The 11,929-nt window shown below is 30.4% G+C and overlaps 1 protein-coding gene across 1 annotated transcript in view; it reads right to left on the bottom strand.

Moving 5' to 3' along the window:
• Window positions 1–1,707: 1,707 nt before the first annotated feature.
• Fgf7 (fibroblast growth factor 7) overlaps window positions 1,708–11,929 on the bottom strand; it is a 54,725-nt gene continuing 44,503 nt past the window's right edge. The window contains exons 2-3 of the mRNA XM_027924936.2: window positions 2,968–3,071; window positions 1,708–1,902 (exon numbers count right to left, since the gene is read on the bottom strand). Coding sequence (XP_027780737.1) covers window positions 1,708–1,902; window positions 2,968–3,071 — 299 coding nt within the window. The remainder of the gene's footprint in view (window positions 1,903–2,967; window positions 3,072–11,929) is intronic.

Raw genomic sequence — 11,929 nt, 5'->3', positions numbered from 1 at the left:
TCCTGAAGCCTGATCATGTAGGTAAAACATAAGAAAATCAAATGGCTACTATTTCCCTTGACAAAACTTTTTCATATAACTCTCTTATTGGTGTGTTACCAAATAATATTTTATATAATGTAAAGGGATTGAATGACAAACATTTTGAAATTAAAAGCACAACATAAAAAGTACTGCCAACATCTGCCAAAGGAAGAATTTTGAAATAGTTAACTTGTCTTTCTGATAAGCCTGATATCTGTGGCCTCACCTCAAGCCCTCATGGTATTCAGGGGCTCATATCCCTAACTATATTCTGTATTTGGAGCATTGTGCTCTTGCCATCTAACAGGAAAATAACTTTCATATTTTGGATGGTGGATATTTCTAGAGGTTAGAAAATTAACTTTTAATAGACACAGTTTTTTTAATGATACAGTTCTACTCATGCTCTCAAATATATTCTAACTTTAAATTTCTGTAACTGCTTTCATCTGTAATGATTTTACTTATACGATCCAATTTAATTGGCAAGAGTGTTGTGGCAAAACATTTTTCACATATTTGTATTATTCCTTGTGAGACTTCTATTGTAAGAATTGCTGCAGGCTGTCATTTTTGTCTGCCATCCAGAATTTGCTGGCCCCAGTGTTGTGTACTAGTCTTGGTGTTGGTCACAAGGGGGAGGGGAAATTTGCAGTTCAGCCAGACGCTTTTGTTATTCCTTTAAAATTAAAAGCATATGAAACAGATACAGCTTATTAAGGTTGTCTTTTATAAATAACATAAACTTAAATAACAAAACAATAAAGTTCAAATACAACTTAAAATAGAGTTTAATGCTGTAACCACAGAAAAAAGCATGATTATTTATGGGGAGAACATTATTAAAAGTCATATTCCCAAATATGAATTGTACAAAAGATAGATTATGTTACTCGAAAAAATTTAAACATTTCTGAATTTTACTTCTAGGGATTATAAAATGTTATTTAGTGGCAAGTGAGATGAAATACAGTATTATCATCATTATTGCTATTTTTTATACAAAAATTTTAAAAACATCCTTGTAGCAATAGCCTTTCAATTTGAGCAGCATTAAGAATTTTGTTCTTGTTAATAAGTACAAGCATGTTCTAAGCCAATAATTTTGTAAAATGATCTATCTTACTAATTTCCATAATAGATTTTTTTCTGATTAGAGCTTAAGTGGATTATAATTTTTCATTGGAAAGCATTTCAAATTACTGCTCATCTTCCTTAGTGTTGGCTTGATTATCTGACAAATCATTCCAGCAGCCTTTAGGGTCTGACATATCTTATATAACATCATCTGCATTATTATTATTATAGCAGCCATTTTATAAGCAGAGAGGAATATTTAAATAATCATTATCAGATAATCAAATCTACCATACTCTTAAGGGTAAATTAATTTAAGAAGAACATTACTATTACTAACACCATGATTGTACAACTAGTTTTACAATTTTTTACAACTTTTATTACTAAATCTGATTTTTGTGTATATTTTTCAACTCTTTCTTTAATGCAGTCTCTTAAAATAAACATAAATGCGCAAGTCCAGCTTGATCAGTTTTTCAGTAGTTTTCCAGCCTTTCTTGGTTACTTCAAAAAAAAAAAAAGAAAGAAAGAAAAGAAAGAAAGAAAACAGTCCACTTAAAGAAATCTCCCTGCTGGAACTGGTTTCTTATATACCATATATGATTAGGTTATTGCCATAGGAAGAAAGTGGGCTGTTTTTTGTTCTTTCTTTGTCTTTTTCCCTCTTACAGGAACTCCCTTTTGATTCAAGGCAACAAACATTTCTCCTCCACTGTGTGTCCATTTAGCTGATGCATATGTGTTGTAGTGGTTTTCCAAAATTAATTCTTTGAAGTTGCAGTCGTCATTGCATTCTTTCTGTTAGAACAACAAACAACAAATTTACATGAGTTTTTAAGGTGTTCAATTAAACAATAAGTAAATAGATAACATTTGGTAGGACTGAAGTATATATAACTTTTTTAACCTCAGATTGAGCAGGCCTAATATCGTTTATTAAATATATCTATATAGTATATTGACCCTCCAAAATCTTAAATCTAAAACAAAATAAAACAAAAAAGATAACAATACATATTTAGTTATGCAACATGGTCTCAATAATGTCACTTTTTGGCAGTCACTTTCTACTGTTCTTTAATATTAGGACCTATTTCTCCTTAATTAATAGCTCTCATTTTCCTCCAACCACTGGAAATTTTGTGTAGTTAGTAGAGCCTCTGTCTCTCTTAGGTGTAGGACCCATTTCATATCCTTTCCTTGTTTGCCACAACATTGTCTTCAATGGTAATAGGAAATAAAAAGTTAATTTGTTTGTTCATCTATGCAATCGTTCATTTAATCAATTAAATTTATATTACATTTTTTGCTTGTGCCAGGCATTATGTTGGGCTATGGAAACACAAAGGAAAGTCAATTATACTTTATTACAGTGGCATGAACTGTTACATATTTTACATTGTAATAAAGTGGGAACAATGTGAATGCTTATAGTTCAAATCCCATGATTGTGAGATTGATGTTGATAAATGAACTGAACACTTCAGGATTTTTCTCCCAAGAATTTTCATGTCAGCAATGTGCAAATGGGTGAACTTTAACAAAAAGAGCTTTAACACTGAGAGATGGAAATTTTCAGTTTCAAGTATCTGAAATGCATGTGGAAGTATAGAACTGGAAGTATCCTTAGAGGTCAATTATTCCAACTCATTTTTCAGATGAAGAAACCAAAGTTCAGATAGCTTAAGCAAAGTCCAAGGTCACATAAATATGTTTTTTGTCATGCTTGGGCTTATAGCATTTTAAATTATTAAATTATACCATTAGAGAGAAATTAATTCTATTTTTACTTTTCAGAAAGGCAAGATGTTTTGATTAAAAACAAATGTGAAAAATTAACTCTAAACTATAAATTATAAATACCTTTGCATAAAGTTTTCCTTCCTTGTTCATTGCAAGATAGTATTCACTTTCCACCCCTTTGATTGCCACAATTCCAACCGCTACTGTCCTGATTTCCATGATATCTGCAAAAAGTCACAGAAAGATATATCAATTATTCACTCAACTTTGCAGATTATCCAAGAACAGCCATTATTTATGTTTTACCTGAAAGTTGTTGAGAGTATTACTCTACTTGTTTCCTCAGCTCACATCCCCCTACCCTTTACACATACAAACACTACTCACTTAATATGGGAAGTGTAAACTGATACTTTTTATTTTTTAGATATCTGTGTTTGAAGAAATAGTTACATATTCAGACTTATTCTCTAGAACTACTTTTCTAACTTAGTATAGGAAGGAAAAAAAAACTATTGTTTTTTTTAACTCCTATCACATGCCAAGGATTATTCTAGGGTCTTTAATATCAACTCATGGAATCATCACAATAGATGAAAAAGCAGGTACTCTTGTTAACCCCATTTCACAGATCAGGAAACAAAGAGGCAAAACTAGACTTTGAACTCAGACAGTCTGGCTCTTAATCATAATGCAATACTATAAAAGTATATAATAAGCTAACATACATTTTTGTTCTGTTTGGTTAAAATTCATCTTTTAATGATGGCAGAATAATTCTTGAATATAGAGAAAATGGATACAATTCCAAGGGAAGCAATTATAAATGATAACAAACAAAGCCCACTGCTTTTAAAAAAGTGTTTAAAATGTTTTTGATATATGAAAAGACTAATTATAACAATTATTTATTCTGTGCATATAAACTTTTATAACTTTATTAACTAATTTTTAGATCTTTTTGAGGTTCTTTTCATACAATATGCACTTACATAAGATTATTAACCTAGTTTCTTATATGTCTCCCTTAACATTATTTTTGATGACATAATTAATATAGTAAAATATTATAATGATGTAAATTAAAAGTTTAGTGAATCTTTTACATAACCTGTACTTTTTGCATAGGGATTCAGTCCTGAGACTTTCTCTTCACTGTGCCTAACAGAATGGAAAGAATATTCTAAATGAAAATTATTTGTGTAAATTCTCCCCAAAAGCTTTTCTCTGAAATATCCATGTAATTAACAGAAAATATTTTTCAGTACTAACTGTACTTCATCCTCTTACTTATTATTTTTGCTTCAGTTTTTTATCTGAATAATAAAATTGCTGTTTATAACACAGAAGTTAATGTGGCTAACTACTTTTTGTCATCTGTTTCATATATATGCTGCAAACAGAAGCCCTTTTCCCAATATTCTAGTCAAAGCTCATCCAGTTGTGAGTTTCACAGCTGCTCATCTAGAAACTGGGGTCTGTGAAGAAAATGCAAAATAATGGGTATTGATTTATATATTTACATCATCAAATGCACAGAATCTAACATAATTTTAGGATACAAATTAAGAAAACAGCTCTGGTTTCTGAACTCCAGAAGGTAACACCTAATATAAACAGAAAACACATATATTAATATAATTAAAAGAGAAGAAAGCTTTTTAGAACACAGGCTTGAAGAGGCTGTAGAAATTTTAGTAATCACTTACAAGAACATTACAGAATGTGATGCTGATGTAGTCACACAACATTCAACAAAGCTTCACTGAGAGCCAATTCTATGTCAGGCTCAATTCAAAGAAAAGCACTACCTTCTTAGAGACCTTTATCTGAAAACTCTAAATCTTCTTCATTTTCAATAAATTAAAATAAAGGGAAATAATATATCATACTTCAGAATCCCAGGAGGTTAAATTTGTACTTATACAATGAGGAATACTCAGGAAATTCTTTGATTCAACGTATGCCTTCAAAATTGAGTACATCTACTTAAGAACACAACACAGTTTATAAAGATCTACCCATGTAAAATTTTATGAAGTCAATGTTTTCCTTTACTTCAAGTCCCTTTACTCCTGCCATTCCTCTTTTTACTCAATATTATGTTTTATTCGGATAAAAAGGAGAATACTGATACAAAGCCTTAGAATACCTTTCATGGTTGACCATAGTTAGAAAATGCAGTCTGTAATGTTTACTGGCTTTTTTTGTTTTTACAGAACAAATATTCACCAAATGTAACTATTGATGATAAAGTGTTATCATCTGTTTCATATATATGCTGCAAACATAATTTGTGGACTCCTTCCCTTTTAGCTCAGGTCATGATAATATGCTTGTATTGCTCTACCCTCAAAAGCTTTTGCTCTATACCTTGCCTGTCCATTGCCCACTATTTCTACATTGCACTGACCATAAGTGATCAACTTTGCTAATCTTGCCCCCCTCCATATATTAGAGTTAAAGATACAAAAACAAAAAATCTTTATGAAGATTTTCCCTTTAATTGGGATAAAAATAAACTTTTAAAAGGCTAGGTTCCTATACTCTTAATTACCTGATATATTTTTTAAAAAATTCTTTCACATTGGGAAATCAACATATCTAATTATCAAGAGTAAAGCATTAAAGCAGTATTGGCAGAATCAATACACTATCAACCCTGGTTTTCTAGTCTGTTTTGTCCCATGTACTATGTTCCTCTTTTATTCCAGAAAACTCAAAAATGAAAAAATTAACACAATCATTTTTGTTTAGGTAGAGTGGAAATGATGTTCTCTTTAATATCCACAAATATCTGTTTTAGTAATAACTATGCAAAATTATGGAATTATACATACACACCCCCCAGTCCAGGAGTCAGTAAATTGCTCAGAAAATACAATATTAAGAATATATAATGGCAGACAGTAAGTTAGCTACCAACATAAATAAATTATCACTTGGTTTGGGGGGATTTTTTTTTTTTTTTGGTCCCAGGGATTTAACTTGGGAGCACTTAGCCACTGAGCCACATATCCAGCCCTATTTTATATTTTACTTAGAGACAGTGTCTCACTGAGTTGTTTAGCTCCTTGAAGTTTCTAAGGCTGAGTACATCTATTTAGGAACACAATATACAATTTATAAAGATCTTGTGATCCACCTGTCTCAGCCTCTCTAGCTGCTGGGATTACAGGCATGTACCACTATGCCTGGTTGGTCTTTTAATCTATAATATATCTGTTGTTTTATGTAAGATGGAAATGAGAGTTTGTCTTGTGGATCTCTATTTTTTATTTAAGAGAAGATTGTTTATATAAAGAGCATTCATAGGACATTTATTCCCAATGAGGTGAGGAATATTACATAGTGAATCAAATTGTTAATATAATGACTATAATAACAATAGTAGAGTTCAGAAGAGGGAGAGATCAACTCATACAATAAAAAAAATTAAAATTGAGACAATATATGAAGCACATTGATCATTTAAGTCTTCTCAACAATATGTATAGTATAAATTCATTATTTAGGATATCATTCTTAAAAATTAGTGAATATGCCCTAAATGTTTCCCTATATACCCCCCTGTGGCTCAATCATTCATGAATTAATTTAAACCCTTTGCCCATGTAATACTTAAACCTTTATCACACTTGCAATAAAATTGAGGAGCATTGGGGTAAGTTGTTATTACTTAAAAATATTCTCCAAAATCTATTTCCAGAATTTTAGGTATTCCCCTAATCTTGTATTTTGGAAATTGATGCTAATTCTTTATCTTGATTACAAATAGCATTATGATTTTAATATTCTTTAATGTTCCTGTTTGAAAAGTTATTTTAATGCCTCATCACACAGAAATCCACCCCCTATTCCAGAATATTAATTATATGTTTTTACTGAACCTTTTAAGCTTTATATAAATGGTCTCAAGGGAGCATTATTAATATGGCTATGGTAACATAACTAAACATTACTTTAAAGCTGTAAAAAGTTGAGTTAATTAGAAGATTAAGCTAATTAGAACTTTTAATTTTGTCCTTGACCAAATTTACCTTCTTTGGGCACATTAAGAGTAGGAGCTGGTATCAACAACACCACCAAAAAAATCAAACAAACAAAACAATATTTCTTTCAAGCCTGGATTGTTGAGTGGAAAATCTTAATCATCATATATTTATATTATATTTAAGGCTAAAGATTTAATTCATTTTATATCATAAAATACATTTACATATATTCATGTATATAAAATGCATCCAGTATCTTTAAAGTATTAAAAAAAACTCTTAAAATACAACAATTAAAAAAAATAGTTGAAAAGTGGGTGAAGCATCTGAATAAACATCTTTACCAAAGATGGTAAATAAGCATATGAAAAGATGCTCAATGTCATAAGCTAGTAGAAATTATAAATTAAAATGACAATGAAATATCACTATAAGACTGCTATAATAAGCCTGGTGTGGCCGCACAAATGAGTAGTCCCAACGACTGTGGAGGCTGAGGCAGGAGAATTGTGAGTTCAAAGCTAGCCTCAGCAACAGCAAGTCTCTAAGCAACTCAGTGAAACCTTGTCTCTAAACAAAATACAAAAAAAGGGCTGGGGTGTGGCTCAGTAGTCTCTAGCAATTAGAGAAATGCAAATCAAAACTACTCTAAGATTTCATCTTACTCCAGTCAGAATGGCAGCTATTATGAATACAAACAACAATAAGTGTTGGCGAGGATGTGAGGGAAAAAAGTGCACTCATACACTGCTGGTGGGACTGCAAATTGGTGCAGCCAATATGGAAAGCAGTATGGAGATTTCTTGGAAAATTGGGAATGTAACCACCATTTGACCCAGTTATCCCTCTCCTCGGTCTATACCCAAAGGACTTAAAAACAGCATACTACAGGGACACAGCCACATCAATGTTTATAGCAGGACAATTCACAATAGCTAAACTGTGGAACCAACCTAGATGCCCTTCAATAGATGAATGGATAAAAAAATGTGGCATACATACAAAATGGAATATTACTCAGCAATAAAAGAGAATAAAATCATAGCATTTGCAGGTAAATGGATGAAGTTAAAGAAGATAATGCTAGGTGAAGGTAGCCAATCCCAAAAGACCAAATGCAGAATGTTTTCTCTGATATAAGGAGGCTGATTCATAGTGGGATAGGAAGGGGGAGCATGGGAGGAATAGACAAACTCTAGATAGAGCAGAGGGGTTGGAGTGGAGAGAAAGAGGTATGGGTTAGAAATGATGGTGGAATGTGATGGTCATTATTATGCAATGTACATGTATGAAGACACTAATTTGTGTGAATATACTTTGTATACAACCAGAGATATGAAAAATTGTGAGCTATATGTGTAATAATAATTGTAATGCATTCCACTCTCATATATAAATTTAAAAACTCTAAAAAAACAGAGATAAAGGAAGCTGTAAGCAATATGAAACAGAACAATGAGTTCTATTTTGAAATAATTATGAATCTTCAGGATGGAATACATAATAATAGTTGAAATAAAGAGCATTAATACATTGTACTATGGCACAGGTAGACCGAGCTTGAGAATCAGTAAGTGATGCTCACAATTTGGTTAACCAAGATAAGTGTTTCATTCATTTACTAACTTTAGAAAGAATACAATGATTCCTATTTCCTATTATATGTGGCCAATTTGTTTATTTTAATAAGCATTTTGAACTCATGGATTTAACGGTATTAATGCTTCCTAATCCATCACAATTATCATCCACATTAAAGTTCAAATTTTCTCATCTTTAAAAAAAAAGTGGGGGAGTGTTGCTCAGTGGTCGCGTGCCCCTGAGTTCAATTCCCAGTACAAATAAATACATAAATAAATAGATAAATAAATCTGCTATGATAACTAAAATCCAAAAATCTGACAGTACTATATGCTTGCAAGGATGCGAAGTAACTCAAACAATCTTTTATTGCTAGTGGGAATGGAACATGCAGCCACTTTGGAAGACACTTTGGCAGTTTCTTACAAAATAAACATAAATTTATTATACAACCCAGCAATCATCCCATAGGTATTTACATTATTGACTACAAAACTGATGTCCACACAAAAATCTGAACATGAATGTTTATAGCATCTTTATTTACAATTGCAACCAAGGTGTCCAATAGATGAATAGATAAACAAACTGTCTTTGATTATAGGAAACCTCTTTTTTTTCCCCATAATAAGGGTTGTTTTACGATTTTCATAAACCCCAGATATTGTTATCTCCTGAGCACCCTACACAGATTAATCATATTAAAATATACCCATTTTTATCAATCCATACATTATAATTACAGTTTTATGTAATTTTTTTGAAAATATTTAGCCTAAAATAAACCAATGAACTTACTCTTAGCTATAAATTTTCTATAGCTATTATGCATTCTCAAGAATTCTTACAAAGTAAAACAGTACTATCAAATTGTTTTCAAATGTTAGGAAAAATCTTAATTGTAATAAATAATGAAGATGTTTTATATGTTAAGTATTTTGAATATTTATTTTTATTTTATTTTCAAATTTTAATGCCAACATCTTAAAGTTTAAATGTATTTTTAAGCCTTTAGAATTTTTATAAGCTTTATGTTCTAGGCATGTAAGCCAAAAAATAAAATGTTCCTGCACTTAATTCTGAAATCTTTTCAAAAAGACTACTACTCTGGTTCCTTTTTGTGTGTGTCACCTTTCCCCACCTTTTTTTTTTTTTCAATGTATTCTAACTTCTAATTGCTTGATTGGTTTTCTCTTGTCAAGGTCATAAGGTATCTCTTAACTTCCAAATCCAAGAGTTTTCCCCAAATTACAACTTTCTTCTATGTGTCCTTTGTCAGGCTTGATATACTTATTCTATTCCGAATCCTCACTGTTTCACTGATTCTACATGACCCTGGTATATTAATCTGCTCAAAATGAGTAATTTTGTGTAACCATATCTATGTATTTTTGATGATTTATTATAGTTTTTGTGCTTAAGCCTTTTCATATTCCATTGTCCAAAAATATATTTTATTCCAGATTTTTTAGTTTAAATTTCAAAAATTTTCTTAATTTCATCTGGAATTTATTTGAAGTATAGTGTAAGATGAGACCCTAAATTGATATTTTAATCATACAAATAGAAATCTTATTTTTTCAACATTATTTATTACAATGTCCATCCATCTTTTTTTTAGTGATAATGATGCCTCTCTTTTATCTTTTACCAACTGTTCTGTCTCATTGATTTATTTATCACAACAATTTATTATAGGTTACCAATTCTTATTACACTTAAGGTAGCTCTGATTTTAAGTATAACCAATTGTTCATGGCTCTATCTCTAAATTTATAGAGAATAAATCAATACCATTTCCACATAGCCCTTCAGAAATGGGAAAACATTGTTTATACTCACCATCATTCATAGTTTGTTTGGCCATTATTTATACGGTATGAATTCCAGACTCTTCACCAGCTATATTATTTGCTAAAAATTAGTATCTCAGCAATCACTGAACTAAGAAAGCCTGAGACACAATGTTCTTCATGATTCTCCTTTATATAGACTACAGACTTAGTTTATAGTAATATGATCTCATATTTTTCCTTATGAGTATTTTTATACTCATTATTTTAGAGTTTATATATATTAAAATGCATGCCTGTTAAAAATAATTTTGTTTTGGATTAGGGTATTTTTCAAGATTGTATTATAAAGTTTGTTTAAATGTGGTAAACTGTATTTTTATACATAAACATAAGTGTTAACTGCTCCTCTTTAACAAATGAAAGCTTTTTATTTCTTTTAATTTAATGATATACAAAACCCATGATTCATAAACAAATAAATTCAAACTACTTTATGTGCATATATAGAATCAAAAGTATATCAAATGTACATACACTGAAATGTAAATATCATAGCATCAAAGGTAACAGATCATGCTTTTCTAAAAGGATTATTAGAATCCTTCCATTTTATGCATAAAACAGCTAACTTATTTATATAATTTTTTTAGTTTCTGAATAATGAAATAAGAAAATGGTTTTATTCTGTAATTTGTAAATAATTCTGCACAAATAAAATACTGCAGGTGTAGAGAGTTTTTCACAGATATTTATTGAATGCATATTGCCAAGCCCCATTCTAAGCACTTTACTGATTGAAGAAGTTTACCTAGAAATGAATTGTGAATTGCCAAATAAACCTCAATAAAAATAAAATAAATAAAAAGTCAACTTAGATATTTGTGTTTCTTATAAGCTTATATTTAACTCAATGTCTTTTGTACATTCTATTGTTAGCCTGCTAAGCAGAACTTAACAGGATATGAACATGAATCAACCTATTTATATAATAGTGAAAGTCATCATGACTTGATGAAATGATGAAAGGGTGAGTTAACTAAGTCATGAACAAATTTATCTCTCCAGTTACCAGGCATCCATATTTAATGTTTGTGGAGGCACACACACCATTCTTTTCTAAAGTAGAAAAATATAGAATTGATTTTTTTTTTAAATGCAGGCTAAAAAAAGATTCTATTTTGACTTAATTCAAAATAATCCCCCAAGTATCCTGGAAACCTGTAATTCTTCCATATACAACTGTTTATGAAATGGTAAACTGAAATTCTTAATTTACCTAACATTATGTTAACTATTTAGAAGCAGTAACTCATTGATGGCTTGTATTGAGGTTGAAAAATACCCAGGACTTAATTTATGCGGATTAATCACATCATTTACAACTTGTCATCATGCAATTCATTTTTCCACCAAAGTTCAGGGTTTTATAATATTCAGTATTCCTGTCTGTCACAATTTTTTAGCTTTTAATTTAGCTACCTCAATCTTGTTTGTAAATTGGCAAGAAAATCATAAAGAAATAATACATGCTATCCAACATACTATTCCTTTCTTTTACTGTCATTGACAAATTTGAAACATGTCTTTAACTCTCATCACATAGCTCTCTTCTATCTACTATTTATCATTATATCTGTCTTTTTAATACCCATTTAAAGTTACACATTTTGAAATTGGTCCTCTTATTATGAGCTTTCTGTTCTCACATTG

This window comes from Marmota flaviventris, chromosome 2, assembly GCF_047511675.1.
Source record: "Marmota flaviventris isolate mMarFla1 chromosome 2, mMarFla1.hap1, whole genome shotgun sequence".
NCBI lineage: Eukaryota > Metazoa > Chordata > Mammalia > Rodentia > Sciuridae > Marmota > Marmota flaviventris.
This window is presented reverse-complemented; position numbering and strand designations above follow the sequence as displayed.